The sequence below is a fragment of the Salvelinus sp. IW2-2015 genome, linkage group LG31 (genome assembly GCF_002910315.2).
Source record: "Salvelinus sp. IW2-2015 linkage group LG31, ASM291031v2, whole genome shotgun sequence".
Classification (NCBI taxonomy): Eukaryota; Metazoa; Chordata; class Actinopteri; order Salmoniformes; family Salmonidae; genus Salvelinus; species Salvelinus sp. IW2-2015.
This window is the reverse complement of record NC_036870.1, coordinates 5,745,436-5,771,996: the sequence shown is the minus strand read 5'-3', so window position 1 is coordinate 5,771,996 and position 26,561 is coordinate 5,745,436. Positions and strand designations below refer to the sequence as shown.

The 26,561-nt window shown below is 42.2% G+C and overlaps 2 protein-coding genes across 3 annotated transcripts in view; both read left to right on the top strand.

Moving 5' to 3' along the window:
* LOC111956028 (superkiller complex protein 2) overlaps positions 1-15,995 on the top strand; it is a 46,483-nt gene extending 30,488 nt beyond the window's left edge. The window contains exons 26-29 of the mRNA XM_023976444.2: positions 7,097-7,207; positions 8,832-9,050; positions 12,425-12,565; positions 15,405-15,995. Of these exons, the coding sequence (XP_023832212.1) occupies positions 7,097-7,207; positions 8,832-9,050; positions 12,425-12,565; positions 15,405-15,605 (672 nt within the window). The 3' untranslated portion in view covers positions 15,606-15,995. The remainder of the gene's footprint in view (positions 1-7,096; positions 7,208-8,831; positions 9,051-12,424; positions 12,566-15,404) is intronic.
* Positions 15,996-16,083: 88 nt separating this feature from the next.
* LOC111956031 (proline-rich transmembrane protein 1-like) lies at positions 16,084-25,682 on the top strand. 2 transcript variants are annotated; one of them, XM_023976450.2, is made up of 5 exons: positions 16,084-16,781; positions 17,330-17,341; positions 18,461-18,927; positions 19,608-19,778; positions 21,089-25,682. In XM_023976450.2, the coding sequence occupies exons 1-5, from the start codon at positions 16,766-16,768 to the stop codon at positions 21,263-21,265; spliced, it is 843 nt and encodes a 280-aa protein (XP_023832218.1). In that variant the 5' UTR covers positions 16,084-16,765; the 3' UTR covers positions 21,266-25,682. The 2 variants fall into 2 exon arrangements, with proteins under 2 accessions (XP_023832218.1, XP_023832219.1); XM_023976451.2 differs by lacking the exon at positions 17,330-17,341.
* The last annotated feature ends 879 nt before the right edge of the window (positions 25,683-26,561 follow it).

Sequence of the window (26,561 nt, the reverse complement as noted above, 5' to 3'; positions counted from 1 at the left end):
AACACTGACCTTGATATTGCCGTAATGATGTTGGAGCACTCATATAATGAACAGAGACAGGTCTCAGATGGACTGACTGTCTCCACACACCTGCGTCTTCCTCTGTCTCCCTCTATTCCTAATGTGATGATTCGATTGGATAGTCATAATTTAGGCTAATAATTTAACTTAATTACTGTTCAGAAAAAAGACTGTTCAATGCAGCTCGAAGTTGCATAGAGTAGGCTGAGGCTATATCAGATAGCCTACATTTTTTCTCTTTTCTTTGCACAAGAAAATGTTTTTATATCACATTTCATGCAATTTTACCTCACTTTATATAACTGAAGATATTATGGGGTATTGTGTGTAGATTGATTCAAATATGACAAATTACAGGGTAGCCTACTCTGCTGACACTGACAGATCAATAAAAACGACGTTGTCTGATTCACATATTTGGCTTACGAAAAAGGGAGACAAAAATCCTATATGACGTCCATCTAACCTGGAGGAGGATATGATTGTCCAAAAACACTGGCACTGACGCAATGATAATGACAGTGAATATGCACACTCACTGGGCATATGGCTGATGTTCTCCACTGGTGCCAATAAGATGGGTTACTTTTCGCTCAATTAAGTTGAGAATTTTGATAACTTAAAGTCAGTTTGGAGTCTTTTCGTTGTCTTCTCTTTACAGCAATAGCCATTTGTTTTCCAAACTGTTTTTGCGAGATGATATTTTTAAATATCACGATATGCCTGGCTGGGTCTCTGCTTTTCACTGACAGTCGCAACTCAACAGTCATCTGTTTGGTATTTGTTGCGCTATGTCCAAATTGCGGGCCCTTCTGACTGTAGGTTATGTGATTTAACTTCTTATGGCTGGGGGCAGTATTGAGTAGCTTGGATGAATAAGGTGCCCAGAGTAAACTGCCTGCTCCTCAGTCCCAGAAGCTAAGATATGCATATTATCAGTATATTTGGATAGAAAACACTCTGAAGTTTCTAAAACTGTTTGAATGATGTCTGTGAGTATAACAGAACTCATATGGCAGGCAAAAACCTGAGAAAAAATCCAACCAGGAAGTGGGAAATCTGAGGTTTGTAGTTTTTCAACTCTTGGCCTATCGAATACACAGTGGGATATTGGTCATATTGCACTTCCTAAGGCTTCCACTAGATGTCAACAGTCTTTAGAACCTTGTTTGATGCTTCTACTGTGAATTGGGGGCAAATGAGGGATGAATGTGTCAGGGCTCTGGCAGAGTTCCATGAGCTGACCATGCGCGTTAACATGAGAGTGAGCTCTGTTCCATTGCATTTCTACAGACAAAGTAATTATCCTGTTGGAACATTATTGATGATTTAACGGACATTTTTACATTTACATTTAAGTCATTTAGCAGACGCTCTTATCCAGAGCGACTTACAAATTTTTGACTTTTTGTCTGCTCCTAGTGAACGCGCGTCTTGAATTTTGATTTGTGAACTGAACGCGCTAACAAAAGGAGGTATTTGGACATAAATGATGGACATTATCAAACAAAACATTCTGATGAAGATCATCAAAGGTAAGTGAATATTTATAATGCTATTTCTGACTTCTGTTGACTCCAACATGGCGGATATCTGTTTGGCTTGATTTGTTGTCTGAGCGCCGTACTCAGATTATTGCATGGTTTGCTTTTTCCGTAAAGTTTTTTTGAAATCTGACACAGCGGTTGCATTAAGGAGAAGTATATCTTTAATTCTGTGAATAACACTTGTATCTTTTATCAATGTTTATTATGAGTATTTCTGTAAATTGATGTGGCTCTCTGCAAATTCACGGGATGTTTTGGAGGCAAAGCCAAATGTAAAGGTTTTTGGATATAAATATGAACTTGATCGAACAAAACATACATGTATTGTGTAACATGTTGTCCCGGGAGTGTCATCTGATGAAGAATATCAAAGGTTAGTCATTAATTTTCTCTATTTCTGCTTTTTGTGACTCCTCTCTTTGGCTGGAAAAATGGCTGTGTTTTTCTGTGACTTGGCTCTGACCTAACATAATCGTTTGGTTTGCTTTCGCTGTAAAGCCTTTTTGAAATCGGACACTGTGGTGGGATTGAATTGTATCTTTAAAAAAGTGTAAAATACTTCTATGTTTGAGGAATTGTAATTATGGGATTTCTGTTGTTTTGAATTTGGCGCCCTGCACTTTCACTGGCTGTTGTCATATCGATCCCGTTAGCGGGATCTCAGCCCAAAGAGGTAGAACAATTCACAGCTTAAATTTTTTGGGGAGGAAGCTAATGATCCTCTGTGGCCAAATCATGCTTTCTGGTGTAGTAGCCTATTTTGAATGATTTTATGTATTTCTGTATAGACAGGAGTAAGCTGATTTGTTTATACAATTTTACCAATTTAATTTCATGTATTTTTTGGAATGCTTCCGCTAACCTTGTTTTACCATCTTCAAATTGCTCGTCGGAATTCAGTAAAAATGACTCACGCTGTTGCATCCGAGTTGCATGTTCTGTTAAGATGAATTACCATGAACTAAATGGGATTTCTGTCATTCTGAGAACCCGTGGATGAACGCGCTAATCAGGTTACGCAACCAATGCGTATAGTCCAGTAAATTTCTTAAATGTCCGGTAAATTAAAATGCTGCCGGTCAAATGTCCTAACGGGAACCCTGGCCTGCACTAAGCATTGTAAAACTAATCCTTGTTAGATATTTTCCTGCCTTGTTCAGTGGCCAACTCCGTGGCCTTTTAGTGTCGGCCCTGAGATTGGAAGGTCGGGAGTTCGATCCCCAGGAGAGTCATACCAAAGACTGTAAAAATGGGACCCGCTACGTCTCTGATTGGCACTCCGCATTAAGGATATAGATTGGGGGGTCAGGCCCTGTGATAGACTAGCGAAGTACTTGCACGTCAAGCTGCATCACGCTACAGAAACAGGAGATAGGCTCCAGCTCCTCTTGTGCAAGGCTACTTACTGCCATGTTCCAGGGTGAGATGAGAACAGCAGAGCAGGGAGTTCTATAAGTACCCATGTAGGATGAGCAGAGTCACCGCTGTCTGTCTCACTGAAGGGATACATTAGGACTGCATGTCATTAGAGCTCAGTTAGACAGYAGGCTTTGTGCTGCTGGGCTCGAATTTCTTTGGGAGATAGTGTATGTGATCTATCGACTCTCTATTAACAGGCCATTCCAGTTTTTTGTGGCATACATTGTACAGTGCATTCGAAAAGTATTCAGACCCTTTCACTTTTTCCACATTTTGTTTTTACGTTACAGCCTTATTCTAAAATATGACAAAGTGAAAACAGGTTGTTTTGACATTTTTGCAAACTTATTACAATTTTTTTTTTTTTACGGATACCTTATTTACGTAAGTATTCAGACCCTTTGCTATGAGACTCGAAATTAAGCTCAGGTGCATCCTGTTTCCATTGATCATCCTTGAGATGTTTCTACAACTTGATTGGAGTCCACCTGTGGTAAATTAAATTGATTGGACATGATTTGGAAAGGCACACACATGTCTATATAAGGTCCCACAGTGCATGTCCGAGCGAAAACCAAGCCATGAGGTCGAAGGAATTGTCCATGGAGCTCCAAGACAGGATTGTGTTGAGGCACAGATCTGGCAAAGGGTACCAAAATATTTCTGCAGCATTGAAAGTCCCCAAGAGCACAGTGGCCTCCATCATTCTTAAATGGAAAAAGTTTGGAACCACCAAGACTCTTCCAAGAGCTGGCTACCCAGCCAAACTGGTAAATCTGTCGCTCTGCCCCTGAACAAGGCAGTTAACCAACTGTTCCTTGGCTGTCATTGAAAATAAGAATTTGTTCTTAACTGACTTGCCTAGTTAAATAAAGGTGTAAAAGGGCCTTGGTCAGGGAGGTGACCAAGAACCTGATGGTTACTCTGACAGAGCTCCAGAGTTTCTCTGTGGAGATGGGAGAACCTTCCAGAAGGACAACCATCTCTGCAGCACTCCGCCAATCAGGCCTTTATGGTAGAGTTGTCAGACAGAAGCCACTCCTCAGTAAAAAGCACATGACAAAAGGCACCTAAAGTACTCAGACCATGAGGAACAAGATTCTCTGGTCTGATGAAACCAAGATTGAACTCTTTGGGCTGAATGCCAAGCGTCACATCCAACCTGACAGAGCTTGAGAGGCTCTGCAGAGATGAATGCGAGAAACTCACTAAAAACAGGTGTGCCTGTAAATATGTTATACCTAAGACGACTCAAGGCTGTAATCGCTGCCAAAGGTGCTTCAACAAAGTACTGAGGGAAGGGTCTGAATACTTAGGTAAATGTTACATTTAAGTTTTTTATTTACAGATTAAAAAAACGTTTTTGCTTTGTCATTATGAGGTGCCCAAGAACACAAAGGCAACCTGCCTAAATRACTACAGACCCATAGCACTCATGTCGTAGCCATGAAGTACTTTGAAAGGTTGGTAATGGCTCACATCAACACCATTATCCCAGAAACCCTAGACCCACTCCAATTTTCATACCGCCCAAACAGATCCACAGATGATGCAATCTCTATTGCACTCCACACTGCCCTTTCCCACCTGGACAAAAGGAACACTTATGTGAGAATGCTATTCATTGACTACAGCTCAGCGTTCAACACCATAGTACCCTCAAAGCTCATCACTAAGCTAAGGATCCTGGGACTAAACACCTCCCTCTGCAACTGGATCCTGGACTTCCTGACGGGCCGTCCCCAGGTGGTGAGGGTAGGTAGCAACACATCTGCCACGTTGATCCTCAACACTGGAGCTCTCCAGGGGTGCGTGCTCAGTCCCCTCCTGTACTGCCTGTTCACCCACGACTGCATGGCCAGGCACGACACAACAGTGGTAGTGTCGTTTCCAGACGACACAACAGTGGTAGGCCTGATCAACGACGAGACAGCCTATAGGGAGGAAGTCAGAGACCTGGCCGGGTGGTGCCAGAATAACAACCTATCCCTCAACGTAACCAAGACTAAGGAGATGATTGTGGACTACAGGAAAAGGAGGACCGAGCAATTCTCATCAACGGGGCTGCATTCTCATCAACGGGGCTGTAGTGGAGCAGGTTGAGAACTTCAAGTTCCTTGGTGTCCACATCAACAACAAACTAGAATGATCCAAACACACCAAGACAGTCATGAAGAGGGCACGACAAAGCCTATTCCCCCTCAGGAAACTAAAAAGATTTGGCATGCGGTCCTGAGATCCTCAAAATGTTCTACAGCTGCAACATCGAGAGCATCCTGACTGGTTGCGTCACTGCCTGGTACGGCAATTGCTCGGCTTCTGACTGCATGGCGCTACAGAGGGTAGTGCGTACGGCCCAGTACATCACTGGGGCTAAGCTGCCTGCCATCCAGGACCTCTAAACCAGACGGTGTCAGAGGAAGGCCCGAAAAATTGTCAAAGACCCCAGTCACCCCAGTCATAGACTGTTCTCTCTTCTACCGCATGGCAAGCGGTACCGGAGTGCCAAGTACCTCAATTGGGCCGACCAACCAGTGCTCCCGCACATTGGCTAACCGGGCAATCTCCATTGTGTCCCACCCACCACCCGCCAACCCCTCTTTTACGCTACTGCTACTCTCTGTTCATCATATATGCATAGTCACTTTAACCATATCTACATGTACATACTACCTCAATCAGCCTGACTAACCGGTGTCTGTATGTAGCCTTGCTACTTTTATAGCCTTGCTACTGTATATGCTACTGTATATAGCCTGTCTTTTTACTGTTGTTTTACCTACCTATTGTTCACTTAATACCTTTTTTGCACTATTGGTTAGAGCCTGTAAGTAAGCATTTCACTGTAAGGTCTATTCCTGTTGTATTCGGCRCACGTGACAAATAAACTTTGATTTGATTTGTTGTGTGTAGATTGATAAAAAATAGATAACGTTTAATCCATTTTAGAATAAGGCTGTAACGTAACAGAATGTGGAAAAAGTCAAGGGGTCTGTAGCTCAGTTTGTATTACGTATTTTATACAGTCTTTTTTGCTCATCTTTATCAAGGGATCCAATCATTCTGGACCCCACTGTATGCGTGTGTGATAGCCTATCCATGTACAGGCTCGCCTCTAGAATAAATGTATTGTAAATTAGGTGAAATTGCTGTGCAATCTATGTGGTCAAATAGTTGCACAGTATATGAAATAATTCTACAGACATCTTCTCTATTGCTGTTTGGAGTGCATAGATAAAGTGATTGTACACTACATGACCAAAGGTATTTGGATATATTTTTGGACACCTGCTCGTCGAGCATCTCATTCCAAAATCATGGGCATTAATGTGGAGTTGGTCCCCCCTTTGCTGCTTTAACAGCCTACACTCTTCTGGGAAGGCTTTCCACTCGGTGTTGGAACATTGCTGCGGGGACTTGCTTCCATTCAGCCACAAGCATTAGTGACGTCAGGCACTGATGTTGGTCGATTAGGCCTGGCTCGCAGTCGGCGTTCCAATTCATCCCAAAGGTGTTTGATGGGGTTGAGGTCAGGGCTCTGTGCAGGCCAGTCAAGTTCTTCCACACCGGTCTCGACAAACCATTTCTGTTATGGACCTCGCTTTGTGCACGGGGGCATTGTCATACTGAAATAGGAAAAGACCTTCCCCAAACTGTTGCCACAAAGTTGTAAGCACAGAATCGTCTAGAATGTTACTGTATGCTGTAGCATTAAGATTTCCATTCACTGGAACTAAGGGGCCTAACCCGAACAATGAAAAACAGCCCCAGACCATTATTCCTCCACTTCATGGATGAGCCGTTCCGAGACGTTTCCACAATAACAGCACTTAAAGTTGACCGGGGTAGCTCCAGCAGGGCAGAAATTTGACGAACTGACTTGTTGGAAAGGTGGCATCCTATGATGGTGCCACGTTGAAAGTCACTGAGGTCTTCAGTAAGGCCATTCTACTGCCAATGTTTGTCTATGGAGATTGCATGGCGGTGTGCTCGATTTTATACACCTGTCAGCAACGTGTGTGGCTGAAATAGGCAAATCCACTCATTTGAAGGGGTGTTCACATACTTTTGTATATAGTGTATATAATTTTCACCCTTTTTCCATACAGTTTCTGCTGGTGCAGGAGAGGATGAGTGTTCAGGAGGAGCTGGACAAACTGCTCTTCCTCATCTCAGATCAGTCCCTGTCTCTACTGCCAGAGTACCACCAGAGAATCAAGGTATGTCTGGTTTCCATTGTCTTAATGCACATCCAATATTCAATTAAAAACTATTCATACAGTAGCGTTCTTCCTAGGTTCCTGCCTTCTATGGAGTTTTTCCTAACCACTGTGCTTCTGCCTCTGCATTGCTTGCTTTTTAGGGTTTTAGGCTGGGTATCTGTGAAGCACTTTTTGACAACTGCTGATGTAAAAAGGCTTTATAAAATACATTTGATTTGATTTAATGGTGTAATTTGCAGAAATCGCTCCGCCATTTCCTAGTTGCTGAAATCCTAATAGTTTCCCTTATTTCAGTTTGTGACAAAACAAGCAGTCATTGTGTAGAGAATCATTGTACCATCTAAACTGCTGTGAAATATATTTTCCAGAACCAAGATTATTGTATTTTCAGCTGTTTGAAGCTGGTGTACTGAACCAAAAGTAAAAGGCTAAATTTAAGAATGAGAAGCATAGAAAAAGCACACACAGAACATATCTACTTTGCTTTCAAAGAGAAGGACAGATCTATAACTCACATTTCTGTGTGAATTTGGTTGTCGCACCAAAAAGTGACATATTGTAGCTTTAACTAGTTCATACACATGCAATCCATTGGTTGCAGCGGTGCTCCCAACTTTAAAAAGTTAGGAGCAAAGCATAAAATTTAGAAGCAGCAGAAAATTGTATTTTTTAATAGATTGAGATATAGCATATATACATTGTAGCAACTTCTGAAGCTCATGTTGTGCCCTAGAAACTAATATTTAACCCTGTAAATACATTTATTTATTATAAAACGCTCAAATGTTGACACGAATACCTGTCATTGTAATGAAGTCATTTGTGGAATATTAGGTTTCTACATGATGTAAAAGCACTATTTTCCTATTGAAATTGTACACATTGTCAAGTTTGTGATTATAACATGCAAGAGATCAGTAATTAATTCATTGCTATGATCGTAGATCTCCTGAAGAAAGCTATCCCTTTTCCTCTCTTTCTATGCCCCCAGATGTTTGGATATACTGGTAAAGTTACCAGGTTGTTAGCTAGATAGCTAATGAGGTAACAAACATAACTGAACAAGGTGTAAAACAAATGGTTAACGGCTCGTGAAATGTTTTGGAAGTGCCCACAACATGGTTTATGAATGTAAAATGCGGGCCCCCAATCCTCGACTGGAAGAAAAAAACAGTTAGGTCGTGCTTAAAAAGTACCAAAAAACATGAATAATTGATCATCTCTGATGTAAASTCTACAAAGTTGCCTGCCATTATGTCAGATCGTGACGTTGAGTTCAAATACATTTTTAACTGACCAAATTAAGAATTGTTTTTAACGCACTGCAAAAATGTGTGCSGACCAGAAAGAGGCTCTCTTGTCACTGTATTTTGTTCGTGCAATGAGGAATTACCATCGTCCGAGAAGTTCTAAAACGTATCTGCAGATCATTTTTGTCTGGAGCTCAAAAATCTATAGTAACGGTATGCAAATCAGGGAGCCAAATGAACAACTTGTTCAACGATCCAATTCTGTTCGCTATATTCATCAAAAATATCTATTTAAAAACAGCCTTTTCTTTCGCAAACGATCCATCACTATGTAACACTAGTGTAATAAAGGCATTATCCCCCATCCCCAGGTGCTCCAGTCCCTGCAGTACGTGGACAATAGTGGTGCTGTGCAGCTGAAGGGCAGGGTGGCCTGCCAGATCAGTAGCCATGAGCTGCTCCTCACAGAGCTACTGTTTGAGAACGCCCTGAGTCCCCTGGCCCCTGAGGAGAGCGCCGCCCTGCTGTCTTGTCTGGTCTTTCAACAGAAGACCCAGGTGGAGCCCCACATCACCAACACACTGCAGGAGGTATGGGGGAACTGGGGGGGAGGTTTGTGTTTAGGGGGAGAGGGGTAGGGATGAGAGTGTGTGAGAATGCATTTCCTTGGTTCCTTGGGTCCTTTTTTTTACCTCCTTCTCAAAACCCATTGAATGAGAAGATCAGAGGTCCCTCCCCTCTGATCTCATCCAATGGGTTTTGAGAAGGAGCCGAGGAGAGAGGACGCAAGGAATTTAATTAAATGCAATTGAGATTCTCCCTGTGTGTGTTGGGGTGGTAGAATGTGCTTGGTTGTCTACTGGGGTAGGGTTGAGGTTACACTTGAGTGTTTTTGTGTCTGTCCACTATGTGTTTTAGTTGTGAAGGTTGTGCAACATTTTTTCACTCACCAATCTACGCTCAGTACCCCATAATGACAAAGTGAAAACATGTTTTTAGAAATGTTTGCAAATTTATTGAAAATAAAATTCAGAAATATCTCATATACATAAATATTCACACCCCTTAGTGAATGCTTTGCAGAAGCACGTTTGGCAGTGATTATAGCTCTGGGTTTTGCGTCAAATGCAAAATGAATCATACCCGGCTGTATTTCTGTATTGTGAAAGTTATATATCTTAACTCTGGATTGCTGACATGCAAAAAAATGTGGGACTATATCAACAATGGACTAATGAAACAAATACCAACAAATAGTTTTTGTTTGTGTTTTCCTTTAAAACCTCTTAGTGATCCCTTCACGCGCCAATCCCTTTAGCGGGATTGATTTGACAACATCCAGTGAAATGGCAGCGCGCCAAATTCAAACTACAGGAATATAAATATTCAACATTCACAAAAATATATGTGTAATACATCAAAATAAAGCTTAACTTCTTGTTAATCCAGCCACTGTGTCAGATTTCAAAAAGGCTTTACGGCGAAAGCAGACCATTCGATTATCTGAGGACAGCGCCCCGCGTACAAACACATGAAAATCATATTTCAACCAGGCAGGTGCGCCACAAAAGTCAGAAATAGCGATATAATTAATGCCTTATCTTTGAAGATCTTCTTCTGTTGGAACTCCAAAATGTCCCAGAAACATCACAAATGGTCCTTTTGTTCGATAATGTCCTTCTTTATGTCCCAAAAATGTCCATTTATTTGGTGCGTTTGATTCAGAAATACACCGGTTTCAACTCGCCCAGCATGCCTACAAAGTATCTAATGTTACCTGTAAACTTGGTCCAAACATTTCAAACAACGTTCCTAATCCAACCTCAGGTACCCTAAAACGTAAATAATAGGTCAAATTTAAGACGGCATAAACTGTTTCTAATACCGGATCAAAACAACGTGAAGCGCGTTCCAGTTCACACGCACCAAAACAGTAGAGTCCACCTGGAGTGACACTTACAATGAATAGCCCTACTTCTTTATTTCTCAAAAGAAAAACATCAACCAATTTCTATTGACTGTTGACATCTAGTGGAAGCCATAGGAACTGCAACCAGGTTCCTCATAAATAGGGCTTCCCATAGAAAACAATTGGAAAACACAATGACCTCAAAAAAATAATAATCCTGGATGGATTGTGCTCGGGGTTTCGCCTGCCAAATCAGTTCTGTTATACTCACAGACATTATTCTAACAGTTTTAGAAACTTCAGAGTGTTTTCTATCCAAATATACTAATTATATGCATATCCTAGCCTCTGGGCCTGAGTAGCAGGCAGTTTACTTTGGGCACGCTTTTCATCCGGACGTGAAAATACTGCCCCCGAGCCCAAAGAAGTTCCTTTAAGTAATACTGCAAAAAATGTGGCAAAGAAATAAACTTTTTGTCCTGAATACGAAGCATTATTGTTTGGGGCATATTTCCAAACAGGATGCATGTTTTGGAATATTTTTATTCTGTACACACTTCCTTTTCACTCTGTCATTTAGGTTAGTACTGTGGAGTAACTACAATGTTGTTGATCCATCCTCCGTTTTCTCATATCACAACCATTAAACTCTGTGACTGTTTTAAAATCACCATTGGCCTCATGGTGAAATCGCTGAGCAGTATCCTTCCTCTCCAGCAACTGAGTTAGAAAGGACGCCTGTATCTTTGTCGTGACTGGGTGTATTGATACACCATCCAAAGTGTAATTAATAACTTCACCATACTCAAAGGGATATTCAGTGTTCATTTTACACATCTGCCAATCGGTGACCTTATTTGCCTGGCAATGATAAACCTCCCTGGTCTTTGTGGTTTAATCTGTGTTTGAAAATCACTGCTCGATTGAGGGACCTTACATATAATTGTAAGTGTGGGGTTACAGAGATGGGGTTGTCATAAAGAAATCATGTTAAACACTATTATTGAACATGGAATGAGTCCATGTAACTTATGCGATTTGTTAAGCACATTTTTACTCCTGAACTTATTTATGCTTGCCATAACAAGTGGTTGAATACTCATTGACTCAGCTTTCGATTTTGTATTCAATTGTAAATCATTCTACAAACAAAATTCCACCTTGATATTATGGAGTATTGTGTGAAGATCAGTAACACAACATCTCATTTAAATCTATTTTTAATTCAGGCTGTAACACAACAAAATGTGGAGAAAGTAAAGGGGTGTGAATACTTTCAGAAAGCACTGTAACTATACATTTCAATGTGTCATCTGTGGTGTACATGGATGGAGGATAGACATGTTGGCTTCTGAGTTTTAGTAGTACCAGCCTAGCCGCGCCACTGGTGACACACACACTGAACAGTGACAAATTTGAAGGGGTGTCCACATACTTTTGTATATTTAGTGTACTTTGTAATAAAAAAAAATCAGGCTAGACGCAGACAGCTCACCCCGCAGCAAGGGCGCCACACCCAATACACACACCCCTGAACACAGCCCTGAAACATGGAAGTGCTCTAAAGAGGGCTGAATTAGTGATGGGCGAGGCGAGAGCCATGTCTGGAGTGGTTTATAAAGGTGCCATCCAAGGGGTGAGCAGCAAGGAACAGTGATCGCTGACAGGGAACACAATCACTTAACAGAGGGGAGGCTGAGGTTGAAGTGGAGTGGGCAAAGTAAGGCGGATGTGATTGGAAAGTGTCACGTGTTTAAGTGCTTCTTGTATGACTAATCTGTGTCTGTGTCTGTCTGCCTTTGTCTCTATCCTTCCTCTCTCTCTCGCTCTCAATCTCCACTCGTCTCTGTCCTTCTCCTTGTATTAACCCACTTTTGACCGTGCCCCATTACGACCTCCCTTATTACTACCTCATATCTCTCTCCTCTCTCCTTTCTTTCTCTTTCTTTCTTTGCCCTTCTCCTTACATTACCCCACTCTGTCTGTGTGCCCCGTCTATTACTTTCTTCTTTTGCCACATCTCTCCCTCCCTCTCTCCTTTCCTCTCTCCCATAGGGTATTGAGAGAGTGCTGGCGGTGGCCCAGCGTATTGGGGAACTGCAGAGGGACTGTGGGTTAACCCAGACAGCTGAAGAATTTGTGGGCCAGTTCAAGTTTGGCCTGACCGAAGTGGTATACTGCTGGGCCAGAGGCATGGTGAGTGGCGTAAGCTAACTGTAATTTTAGACTCTTCTTGATTGACCTCATTTCAATCAAGACACTCGTGGACAGTTTCCTGGACACAGAATAAGCCTAGTCCTGGACCGAAAAGCATGTCCATTTTAAAGTGCTTTGTACTCCAGAACCAGGCTTAATCCCGTGTCCTGGAACCTGGCCCATCAAAGCTTCAAAAACGTGGCCCCAAAAAGATCTTCATCAGGAGCTAGGTTTCTATCCAATTGGGGGGGGGCATCAATTATCTGCAGATAAGTGATAAAAAGATTCTCTGAAGATGGTAATTCCTCAGTGCAGAAACAATATATTGAGCCTCATTCTGGTCCACGCAAATTTTTCCGGTGCGTTAAATTGACAATGGTAGGCAACGTTTTAGGCTTTACATTAGAGATAGAGAATTTTTTCATGGTTTTAGGTACATTTCTAAGCATTACTGAATGAAGAGCCATTTGGGAGCCAAATGAACAGCTCTTTTAGGTGAATGGAGCCAAGTGATCCGGGTCACAGAAAAGACTAAATGCCCATCACTGTGCAACAGAGCTCAAAGGGGACACTGATGTCTTAAAAAGGGCAATGACATACACAACATGACCAAAAGTATGTGGACAACAGCTCGTCGAACATCTCATTCCAAATTTATGGGCATTAATATGGAGTTGGTCCCCCCTTTGCTGCTATAACAGCCTTCACTGTTCTGGGAAGGCTTTCTACTAGATGTTGGAACATTGCTGCGGGGTCATGCTTCCATTCAGCCACAAGCGCATTGGTGAGGTCGGGTGCTGATGTTGGGTGATAAGGCCTGGCTCGCAGTCGGCGTTCCAATTTAACTCAAAGGTGTTCCATGGGTTTGAGGTCAGGGGTCTTGACAAACCATTTCTGTATGAACCTTGCTTTGTGCACGGGGGCATTGTCATGCTGAAACCGGAAATGGCCTTCCCCAAACTGTTGCCACAAAGTTAGAAGCACAGTATCGTCTAGAATGTCATTGTATGCTGTAGCGTTATGATTTCACTTCACTGGAACTAAGGGGCCTAGCCCGAACCATGAAAAACATCCCCAGACCATTATTCCTCCATTATCCTGCACTTTGCATCGGTGCAGGTAGCGTTCTCCTGGCTATCCTGCCAGATGGTGAAGCGTGATTAAATCACTTCAGAGAACGAGCTTCCACTGCTGCAGAGTCCAATGGCGGCGAGCTTTACACCACTCTTGGCTTGTGTGCGGATGCTCGGCCATGGAAACCCATTTCATGAATCTCCCGACAAACAGTTCTTGTGCCGACGTTGCTTCCAGAGGCAGTTTGGAACTCGGTAGTGAGTGTTGCAACCGAGGACAGGCAATTTTTGAGCTTGTATGGCCTACCACGTCACGGCTGAGCCGTTGTTGCTCTTAGACGTTTCCACTTCACAATAACAGCACTTACAGTTCACCGGGGCAGCAGGGCAGACATTTGACAAACTGACTTGTTGGAAAGGTGGCATCCTATGACGGTGCCACGTTGAAAGTCACTGAGCTCTTCAGTAAGGCCATTCTACTGCCATGTTTGTCTATGGAGATTGCATGGCTGTGTGCTCGATTTTATACACCTGTCAGCAACGTGTGTGGCTGAAATAGCCGAATTCACAAATTTGAAGGGGTGTCCACATACTTTTGTATATATAGTGTACTTTGTAATAAAAACATTTTTTTATTGTTATTATTTATATTTATAATAAGTTAATAATAATAACAATCAGGATGTTGTGTCCAATGGGGTAAATGCAGATGGATAAACCCCATGTTTCAGCCTGTGTACATGTTATAGCCACTATGCTACAGGTGATAAAGCTTATTGCTAATAACACATCTGATAATAGACTCCATGCATGGTCCAATATGCTAAAATATTTCTAACTGCGTTTTCACCAATATGTTTTGGGGCTTTTAAAAAGAACGGAGCTTCTCAGTCCTCAGACTGAAATTGGCCGAACTCACAGTTTAATACATGTACAAAATGATCCCTAAAAGCATGATGATGGTCATGACTTTCTTTACCAACATAAAAAGATCCCACCTTGTCGAACGAACAAATGATCTGTCGGCATTAAATGAAACTTCCTGTTTCCATCACAGCCGTCGTGATTTTTTAAAATACGGTATGACTTCACTCACATAAAAATTGTGGATGGAAACGTGATTACGGATGATGGTCTTTTCAACACAGAAGTTCATACCAAATTATTGCCTGATGATCTTCTGAACTTCCTAATACCTTTCTGATTGCAGTTACTTCAAACCACATTTCCTTCAGATTGAAACACTGTCAAAACTACTGGCAGATTGATTTGAAATAGACTGTCATAGCCCCTTTCAAAAAAAGTTTACATTTGCTTTGATTACATCGCTTTTTTTACTTGATGGGGTCGCTATTTTTTTATATATATAAAAATGGGGTAACAGGCCAAAAACGTTTGGGAACCCCTGCTGTACTTTATCTTAAGTTTAAACTAACTGGTATCCCTACTTCCTGGCCTATTTATTTAAAAAGAGATGCAGAGTGTCGGGGTAGCCTAGTGGTTAGAGCGTTGGGCCAGTAACCGAAAGGTTGCTAGATCGAATCCCTGAGCTGACAAGGTAAAAAAGCTGTCGTTCTGTCCCTGAATAAGACAGTTAACCCACTGTTTCTAGGTGTTTCTAGGCCGTCATTGAAAATAAGAATTTGTTCTTAACTGACTTGCCTAGTAAAATAAAAGTAAAAAATACAGGGGAGACCAAGAAGGCAGCAGTCCTGTACTCAACTGTGTCTAAATGAACTTGTACACTTTCCTATTTCCTACCCCAGCCATTTGCTGAGATTGCGCAGTTAACAGACGTCCAGGAGGGCACGGTGGTGCGCTGCATCCAGAGACTAGACGAGGTGCTGAAGGAGGTGCGCCATGCAGCACGCATCGTGGGAGACTCGGTCTTGGGCAGCAAGATGGAGAAGGCCTCCCTGGCCATTCGCAGAGACATCGTGTTCACTGCTTCGCTCTACACACACTGAGATGGGAAGGGAGAGAATGGGGGGGGGGAGCGAGAGAGGGTGTAGATAGTGTTTGTATTGTAGTTGAAAGAGTGTGGAGATGAGGAGATAGAGAGGATGTAGGTGAGAGAGTGTATTGTAGGTGAGAGAGTGCCAATGTGCCTGAGCCAAGTCCCAAGCTCGATTAATGTGTGTGAGCATGGTGGGAGAACGGGTGAGTGTATGAGGGAGGGGTGTGTTTGTGTGCACGTTTGTGTGTGATTGTATGGACATACTATTGTTTACGTGAGTCCTAATTAAATTCCTGGACATGGAAAGGGAATGCTCTTAAACAAATCAGACCAAAGTAGTAATGATAATGAAATTATTTGTAATTTATTGTACAGTAATAAAATCTGCTGTGGACTACCATTTTAGAGTACTTTGTTTTTAGCAATTGTCCCCCAAGGGCTCCTGTGATTATGTCTGAGTAAGTGGCTGTATGCATGAGTCTGACATTGGTTTCAACATTATGACACTGTTAACTATTGCTCTTGCTGTATACTGTAGGAACAACAATCTGTACATATCCTATTCTGTGAAACATAATGTCATTTACAGTCAACTATCTAACCCGAATCAAAATCATGTTCCGTTCTAGACTCGTGCTCATGTTGTGACAGCAAGAGGATTCTCAAGCATCCACGGGTATAAAGAGTTAACAGCATAGCATAAAAAGTATTCAAATCCAATATCCGGTCACCTCTTTAAAATGTTTGTTTCGGGTTTTCCAGCTCAGTGGCATATGTATTTCCCAGTCTCGGCTGTCTCTTTAAGACAACGATAGCTTTGTGTCTGATTAATTCAATGTAACGAGATTGGCATTGGAGAAACCTATTTTCCGCTGTTACTGTGGAAGTACCAGCTACAGAGAGTGTGAAAAAGCTGGACATTTATTTCCTATTGGTCATGATCATCGGATAACCCAATTGGCGGTTATCATATACTAGAGTTATAACGTGATACCGTTATTATAGGCAACGGATGTGGGGATTAAAAAAATATGGATTTAAATTAGCTGGAAATTAAGTCTCCATAATTTAATCATTTTTCTGTTAGAGGATTTACCAAAAGTCGTATTGGAGGAATAAGAATATTTACATTAAATTGTTTGGAGGGGAGTTTTATTCTGACTACACGAAATGTCTGAAAAACACGGTAAGCTTTTTTTCTCTTGTTCTGTTGCGTCTTTTATGTCAGCACTGTAATTGATAATTAAGCCAATTCTTCCCCTCCCCCGCTGTCTATTCTCTCCGTTGGATTGTGATAAATGTGTACATTTGAGATAATTGTTTGACTATAGGTTGTTTTGGTGTTTTTTTTGTGTGGTGCATAACTAACAATTGGCTACTTGGTGACGTATGATATCTCTGTTTCCATCTCCGTTTTCACCTCCCCATGTCTCCGACAAACTCATCCTCCTATTTATCTGCATGCCCTACATCTGTAGTCTGCTATGTTATTTTATTCCCAATAGGGTACGCTCTATTTAATTGCCTATGCATGCTCATTTATTTAAATAACTACAATGAAATAAGGGTTTGCGTGCGTGTGTCTGTTTCCCTGAGTGTGGGCGGATTTGCGTGCGTTTGTACAGTGTATCAGGGCGAATGAACGAGAGCGTGTGATGTTGTTAACATCAGAAATGCAGCGCAATAATTTGCTTCATTTCTCTCTTTAACTCCCTTGGATTCACTGTATCCTAGGAGGTTATCAAGGTAAGAGCCATGCTACTGAGTGAGATGCCTCCCTAATTCTAAATGAAAGCCTATAGCACAGAAAACAGGTTTCGGTTGGGAAAGCCTTGTATAGAGGCCTGCGGTGCATGTTCATGGCATGCACATCACCCCATTGAATTAAGTTTATAGGCTATATAGCCCTATCACGTGATAGACACAAACAGACAGCTGAGGTTTTGTTGTATGTGTTGGAATAGACAGAACATTGTAATCCAATATGGATGAGAAGACATGCCCGATATAATCGTATTGTTCATTATGGAGAGATGGCAACATGTATAGGACTATTCCCCCTCTCAAAGGAATCAGCTAATCTTAATTAGAGATCTACAACATAAGACATTTGGAATGATCAAACAATATATGTTCTTTGATGGTTTTCCATCACCATTAGACTACTGAGTAGTATGCTATCTGGGATATGCCTTAGTGGTGAATGGGCCATTAATTCAAAGAGTCAATACATTAGTGCATTAGGAGTTCATATGGATCTGATAGTGAACTATCACTTATCTCCCATTCATCCACTATTACCCTTCCTTTCTTCACTGTTGTCCTCTCTCCTTTGTCATTTGACTATCTCCCCCATTGCATCCTATGAATCAGATTTCCCTGTTTCACGTTCAGTCCCTGATGTGCGCCATGTACCCTTGAAAGGGGTCCCTCCCGCTGTGTCAGGATCCCATCCCCCTTCTGTGTCTGAGTGGTCTTACTCTGGCTGTGGTGACAGTGTTAGTGGGTTATGTAATGGTGTGTGTATCCCCAAGCACAACTCTCTCTCATCAACTGCTGAATAGGCTAGTCAGCATGCTGTGTATTGCTGCTACTGTACAAAGTCAACCTGGCTACTGTGTGAACGTGGTGCTTTCTGTTTCTCTTTGTGTGTATTCAACATTTTCACACTCTACATACGTTCGTGTGGTTTACATACCCGTAGGTGACAAACCTATTATAGTGCTTGTATTGCGTAAGCGGTGACCAAAATGTCAGAGTGATGGCTAGTTAGGTAACATTTCTGCCGACTCTTCTCTCTCACTCACTCACTCACTCACATATTTATTTCTCTCTCTAATTTATTTCCATCTCTTCCTCTCGCAGGTCTGGAGGACTCCAATCGGCAGGCCATGTCCCAACCCATGCAGCAAATACAGCCCCCTCCATACCTCCCCTCCCAGGACCCTAACACGGGCCAACAACACTCCAACATGCAGCACCTCAACATGCAGCACCTCAACATGCAGCACCCCAACATGCAGCACCCCAACATGCAGCACCCCAACATGCAGCACCCCAACATGCAGCACCCCAACATGGGCCCTCCGCCCGGCTGTGGCCCCCAGCCCAACTACCCCCCTCCACCCCCGCCCCCTGGCTCCGATGGCTACCAGGAGACCCAGTTCCACAATGGCTCCTATGGACACCCAGGGGCCCCACAGGGCTACACAGTCCAGACCCAGGGCCCAGGAGGGGGGGTCCCACACGCCCCTGTAGGGTATTTTCAACCAGGATACCCTCTCCAGCTGCAGCCCTGCACAGCCTATGTTCCTGTCTACCCCATGGCGTCGGTGAGTCAGTGTATTCATCTACGATAGCAGTAATTATTCCAAAGCATTTTGTGTTTGCCGAAAAGAGAACGAACCATACGAGGGTGGTATGCTCATCTGATTCTTTAGAACACTGGTGCTGGGTGGGCAAAAATATACAAGAACGAAAAGGCCCGCACAAGGTATAATGCTGCTCCCAAGTGTTTTACTTCTGCACCATGCTACATTCTGTAAGGGATAATCAACAAGGGGCTAATGCTCTAGAATACCCTTCAAGCCAATCAGAAACAAGTATTCAACCATGCCATGGTATATGTTTGTGTATCATCATGATGCAGTAGTAAATCACTGGGGAGCAGGCACAGCATTATAGTGACCTGGCATTTCCTTTCTTAATCGAATGGAGAGTGAGTCACCCACACAGCCAATTTCCATTGGTTCTTAGATTAAGCCTGTGGAAAGTAAACATTGGTTTGCTCCTCTTGAGGGTTACAGAGAAATCCAAAAAGGCTTTTCCAAGGTCAGTGGCCATAAAGAGATCAAGCATCTCACAGTAGGAGTACTGGTTTTGGATCAGTTTTGCCTTGTAGATCACAATGAATAAGATTACATGGACAAGGGGGGGACCTGATCCTAGATAAGCACTCCTAGTCTGAGATGCTTGATACATCTCTCTCTCTCTCACTCACTCGCTCACACAGGGACAGCCCTACCAGGGGATGCCCCAGGGTCAGATGGGCATGCAGATGTCCCATGGCATCGCCCTGATGGAGCCCCGGCGCCCGCCTCACGACTACCTGCCCATCGCTGTGCTCACCACCGTCTGCTGCTTCTGGCCCACAGGAATCATAGCCATCATCAAGGCAGTACAGGTTGGTGTTAGGCTAGCACAGAATTGTCTGCACAGTATGTTTGTTAGCTAGCCATTTTTAGGGAAAATATTGATTGTTTTGTTGTTTCTCTGTTTATTACAGTATTATGTTTATTTTTTTATATGCTGGCTTTGTTGGTTCGCCTGATCATGATGCACAAGACTCTACAACCGTCTACATCAGGGGTGTCAAACATACGGCCCGCGGGCCGGAACCGGCCCCCAAGGAGGTTCGATCAGGCCCGCAGGATAATTTGAAAGTGGAAAAAATGCATAAAAGACATGGAATTAATATTTTTAATTCGCTGCAATTCATGGATTATCCGCTAAGGGGCGCACTCTTTCCATCAGAGTAGAAGACAAGCCGCATCACTGAGACAGACTGAAAACAGCAGACGGTATCAATGCGCCATCTGCTGCTTGTTACGACGTTGTTAATACCTTGGTCTCTACCTCTCCGCTACACCCTCATTAGCCAAAATGTCGTTATCCAAACGGAGAAAAGTAGATAAGGAGTGTAGATTTTTCAAAGAAAAATGGACCACGTCCTATTTATTTACAGAGATGCACGGAAAACCTTCTTGCTTGGTGTGTTTGCAACAAGTTTCGGTATTGAAGGAATATAATATTCGACGCCACTACGAGACTCATCACAGCGAAAAATATGACGGCTTGCAAGGACAACTGAGAAGAGATAAGATTAACGAATTGCTGGCGGGTCTGAGGAAACAGCAGTCAACTTTCATCCAGAGCCGAGAAGTCAGTGAAGCAGCGGTAAAAGCCAGCTATATTTTCCTAATGTTCTTGTGCTTCTTTACACCAAAACAAAGGAAAGACATGATATTTTGGTTATTTATAGCAGAGTATGGTATAATTTTAATGGTCCGGCCCACTTGACATCTCCCTAGGCCGTATGTGGCCCACGATGCGAAATGAGTTTGACACCCCTGGTCTACATGATGTAATTGCAGCATTGTTTACACAGGCTAAAATAGATTTTTGCATTGAGCTTCCTTCCAATTTGTTTGAGTTGAGCTAAGCTGACAGCCAGGCATAGATAGCCCTGCAAACTTGGGTCTTGAACCATTAGTATTATTATTGTTATGGTTGTTTAATTTAAGGCCTGATAAACTGTGTTTTGTGGCTTTTTGTGTGAGTATGTGCTGTTGTCAACACCACTCTCTCAACTAAATTCAGTTTAAGGTTCATTATCGGCATGAAATACATTCTACAAATATGGCCAAGCACTCCAAAAACCATAGTTTGTGAGGGGGAAAAAACATTCTTTCTCTCTCTCTCTCCCTCCCTCAGGTGCGTACAGCAGTGGCCAGGGGGGACATGGTGACGGCAGAGATAGCGTCCCGCGAGGCGCGTAACTTCTCCTTCATCAGCCTGGCGGTGGGCATTGCCTCCATCGTCCTGTGTACCATCCTCACCGTGGTAGTCATCATCGCCTCCCAACACCATGACGATGACTGGGAACCCTAATACATAACGCAGTGTGGCATCATGGGATATGTAGTTTTGTGTGGAGATTGAAGAATAAGAGCACCGGAATTCACTCTCTGAAACTGGTATGTTATATTGGGGGGTGTATATATGTGTGTGTGTGTGTGTATATATATGCACCCTGTGTACTGTATATACAGTACTGACCTGACCTACTGACTACTAACGGGTTGAGAACCAATCACACTTATATTCAATTGCCAAAACAAATAGGTACACATTATTTGCCAGTATTACTTACCATTTACACTCGGATATAATAGCGCTCCATAGCACTTATGGGGGAAACAGAGTACATACACAGAGGCATTAAAGGGCAATTCCACCACATTTCAACATCATTTTCATTATCTATAGCACAGTACCAGTGTCTACATATGTTAAAATGGCGTATGACATCATCAAAAGTATTAAAAAAAAATAACAACTGTGATTTTCAAAAACGATGAGATTCACAGTGACGTGGGGAGTAAGAAAATTCCCTCCCTCTGGCTAGAAACTCGTTGCAGGTTTTGAAAATCACCGTTTTTCTTACTTTTCCTCTTGCCTTGTGATGTCACAGAGAATCATTTTTTAGGACCTTCTCTTTTTAACCACAGATCACAGAAACGTGCCATTTTCATATATGTAGACACTGGTATGGTACTGGAGATAATGAATATGAGGTTGAAAAGTGTCAGAATTGCTCTTTAACTATGAATGACAGATGAATTTATGGTCCCCTTGAAGACCAAACCATGGATCACACTGTATCTTGATAAACTATTTAAGCCTTCACAAAACTGCCAAATAGATCACAAATCATGACTGACATTAGTGCCATATATAATTAGTATTGTGTAAGGAGGTTGTTTTGAATTACTTCTAATATAAATACTTTTATTGAATTGCGTTTAGTCATTTATAGTTTTTGATTTATGATTTTCATAAACACCCGCCATCTAACGATAGTATTTTTTCAAGTATTTATTAAATGGATTGTATAAGACTGCCAAACAGACGTGGGTATGGAGGGATACAACTGATCAGTATTCATTTTACACACAATCAAATGTAAAGTAAATTGAAGACATATTGTTGTCTTCTTATGAGATTAATATATGAAAATTGTGAAAAAAGATTGAGATTTTTCTGGTGAGATGAATGACATCTCTATTTAAAGTTGTGCTGGTGGAGGGATACACCATACTGTGTACTGTGTCCGTTTCTTTTTCCCCGCCTTTTTTTTACATGACATGGACTTCTTTAGCTACATTGACAAATTGTTTGTTGCATAAGATTGTTTAATACTTGTTCACTTTATTTATGTATGTATTTATGTGTATTATAATGTATTAGTTTATTTATAATATTTATTTTTCATAGATTATTAGCATGTCACCATTATGTTTTAGTTGATATCAATAGTTTATTGTACCCCTTATTGGCCTAGAAAACCTTAACTAAACTCAGCAAAAAAAAGAAACGTCCTCTCACTGTCAACGGAGTTTATTTTCAGTAAACTTAACATGTGTAAATATTTGTATGAACATAACAAGTTTCAACAACTGAGACATAAACTGAACAAGTTCCACAGACGTGACTAACAGAAATTGAATAATGTGTCTCTGAACAAAGAGGGGGTTAAGATCAAAAGTAACAGTCAGTATCTGGTGTGGCCACCAGCTGCATTAAGTACTGCAGTGTTGCCAGTTCTTGCTGTGAGATGTTACCCCACTCTTCCACCAAGGCACCTGCAAGTTCCCGGACATTTCTGGGGGGAATGGCCTTAGCCCTCACCCTCCGATCCAACAGGTCCCAGACGTGCTCAATGGGATTGAGATCCAGGCTCTTCGCTGGCCATGGCAGAACACTGACATTCCTGTCTTGCAGGAAATCACGCACAGAATGAGCAGTATGGCTGGTGGCATTGTCATGCTGGAGGGTCATGTCAGGATGAGCCTGCAGGAAGGGTACCACATGAGGGAGGAGGATGCCATCCCTGTAACGCACAGCATTGAGATTTCCTGCAATGACAACAAGCTCAGTCCGATGATGCTGTGACACACCGTCCCAGACCATGACGGACTCTCCACCTCCAAATCGATCCCGCTCCAGAGTACAGGCCTCGGTGTAACGCTCATTCCTTCGACGATAAACGCGAATCCGACCATCACCCCTGGTGAGAGAAAACCGCGACTCGTCAGTGAAGAGTACTTTTTGCCAGTCCTGTCTGGTCCAGCGACGGTGGGTTTGTACCCATAGACAACGTTGTTGCCGGTGATGTCTGGTGAGGACCTGCCTTACAACAGGCCTTCAAGCCCTAAGTCCAGCCTCTCTCAGCCTATTGCGGACAGTCTGAGCACTGATGGAGGGATTGTGCGTTCCTGGTGTAACTCAGGCAGTTATTGTTGCCATCCTGTACCTGTCCCGCACGTGGGATGTACCGATTGAGTGCAGGTGTTGTTACACGGGGTCTGCCACTGCGAGGACAATTATCTGTCCGTCCTGTCTCCCTGTAGCACTGTCTTAGGCGTCTCCCGGTACGGACATTGCAATTTATTGCCCTGGCCACATCTGCAGTCCTCATGCCTCCTTGCAACATGCCTAAGGCACGTTCACGCAGATGAGCAGGGACCCTGGGCTTCTTTCTTTTGGTGTTTTTCTTTAGTGTCCTAAGTTTTCATAACTGTGACCTTAATTGCCTACCGTCTGTAAGCTGTTAGTGTCTTAACGATCGTTCCACAGGTGCATGTTCATTAATTGTCCATGGTTCATTGAACAAGCATGGGAAACAGTGTTTAAACCCTTTACAAGGAAGATCTGTGAAGTTATTTGTATTTTTACAAATTATCTTTGAAAGACAGGGTCCTGAAAAGGGGACTTTTCTTTTTTTTGCTGAGTTTACATTACATTTGATGACATTTGTGATGACTTGCACTTCCCAGCGTTGACATAGCACAGAAACTGACTTAATTACTTTGTACACCTTGGCTGATGTCAGCAGGCTTAGACTTGTTTTTATACACTCCAATAAAAAATGGTATAATTGTAGAAATAGACACATTTAGAACAAAAGTTGCTTGTCTAATTGAAGTGGTTGATCCATTTTCTAATTTCATATAGAGTAAAGTATTGCAGTACTAAGAAAAAAAGCTACACATTTGATGGAAAGTGCTTGGACGGACGCAAGATTAAAAAGGCTATGTAATTATATATAGGGCTAGTTGTAGTGTAAATTTGAGAAATTGCAGCTTTTGCAATGAATATTTTGCTAATATTAATGGTTATAATAGCCAATAAAACAGTATTATCTTAGTTAAGAGTTTATCAGAGTAAAAGGTTGTAGACAAAGAACTAATGTGCTATAGACAATACTCTGTAATGCATGCCATTGTGAGACATTATTACAATTCTCTCAGCTTTTCCCGAATTGTCTTATCTTTTGGTCATTTGGTCTCTAATCTAGCCTATCACTTTATGAGGTGTGCTGCCCCGTGTTAGAGAGCCAAGAGGGCCGTCGTGTAACAGCGTGAGCTAAGCAGAAATACTGACGGTGGCACTGAAAACTAATGTCTCTGAGGAGAGAGAAAAAAATCTATGCCTAATAATACAGCACACTAGCATTTTACTCTCCTCAACTTGTTTCTATTACCCCAAGCCCCCTCTATTTCTCTCTGTCTCTCTTTCTGATGTCCATTGCAAAATGGTGACCGTAGTTATCGACATATCTCTAATCTGCTTCTTCGTTTTCTTCTGTTTTCAATTCCTATGATAAAGTTATTCAGAGATATAAAAAATCAATTGTTTCTCATGAAGGACCATGATTACAGATTTGAATATTGTACTGGGGCATATGACGTTTTATTCCAAAAGTATTATTAAATTATTATTACTACTATGGTTATTATTCTGTTACATGGAAATCACCTTTTACATTTGATTATCATTACTATATTTATAATGTACATTGTATTTGGAGAATATGTTCTTATTCTGATAACACGGTGTTCTAGAAATATGTTGAGTGCAAAGTAAGCACTGTACTGTGACCCGTAGTGCTGTTACTCACCTCTATACAAGATAAGTATTGGTATGGAATGTTCTTATGCTTTTTAGGCTCACTCCTAGCATATCTAGTTGTGTTTAGATCTACACTGTGCTCTCCCCACATACTTGTTTTGTGAGGCAGTTCTATGTCATTTAAGATGACAGGCTGGGCAAATGCTACTGCTTCTTTGCAGTATTGATACCTTTTCTCTGAGCTTGTAAATGTAATGGATTGGCATTTTCAAATTGGCTGGCGAATCACAGTGTACATGTACTTTTCTTGGGGTTTATTTATGTTCATGGATATTACACATGCATCTGTTGTGTATGGATTTAGTTGTTTGAATAAAAATATTTTTTTGTGCAAGAGTAGGTAACAGTGATGTGTACTCTACAGCTATCTCGCTCTCTGTCTTTCACTCTCTCCCACTCTCTCTCTGTGGCCTTTCCACTCCCTACATCTCTTAGGTGCTTATTTATAGTTGGCCCGGATTCCTACATCCCTGTATCTCTCTGTCTCTTTCTCTCACTGTCAGAACATGGACGATCACTCAATATCTGGTGGGAGGAGCTATAGAAGGACGGGAGTGAAATCAATGGAACGGTATCAAACACGTTTGACTCTGTTCCATTCATTCCACTCCACACATTACAATGAGCCCGTCCTCCTATTGCTCCTCCCACCAGCCTCCGCTGAGATGGAGGTGGTGGGACTAGGCCAGACCGTGTCTGTAGGATCACAGATGGTCATTTAGCCTCCCGAAGAGCGACCCAGCATCTCTGCGATCGTTTTGTCTGTCGCAACATGCATCTCTGTTCCACTACACCTCCCTGCCTCCCCTGAGCGGACCTGCACTGTCGCTCACTGTGTGTGTTTGTGTCATCGGGCCGAGCACCGGATACTTATGAGCCAATCACCTCAGCAGTTGCGTCAAGGCTGATTAATAACGATGGGTAATGAATGAAACTGTGTGCCACATGCGCCTTCTGTGTAGCTGTGCAGTCAGCCAAGACCAATGATTCATGTTGACCCCTTGAGCTTAATCCTTTCTCTGCATCAATGAATCTGTTCACTCTTGCCCCCACTCTCTTTTTATATCTCCCCAAAATCTTTTTATTTTTTATTTATTTAACCTTTATTTAACTAGGCAAGTCAGTTCAGAACATATTCTTATTCATACTTTGCCCTGTTTATCTAAATGCACTCCCAAAATGTCTTAGCATGTACCGTAAATTAATATCCCTG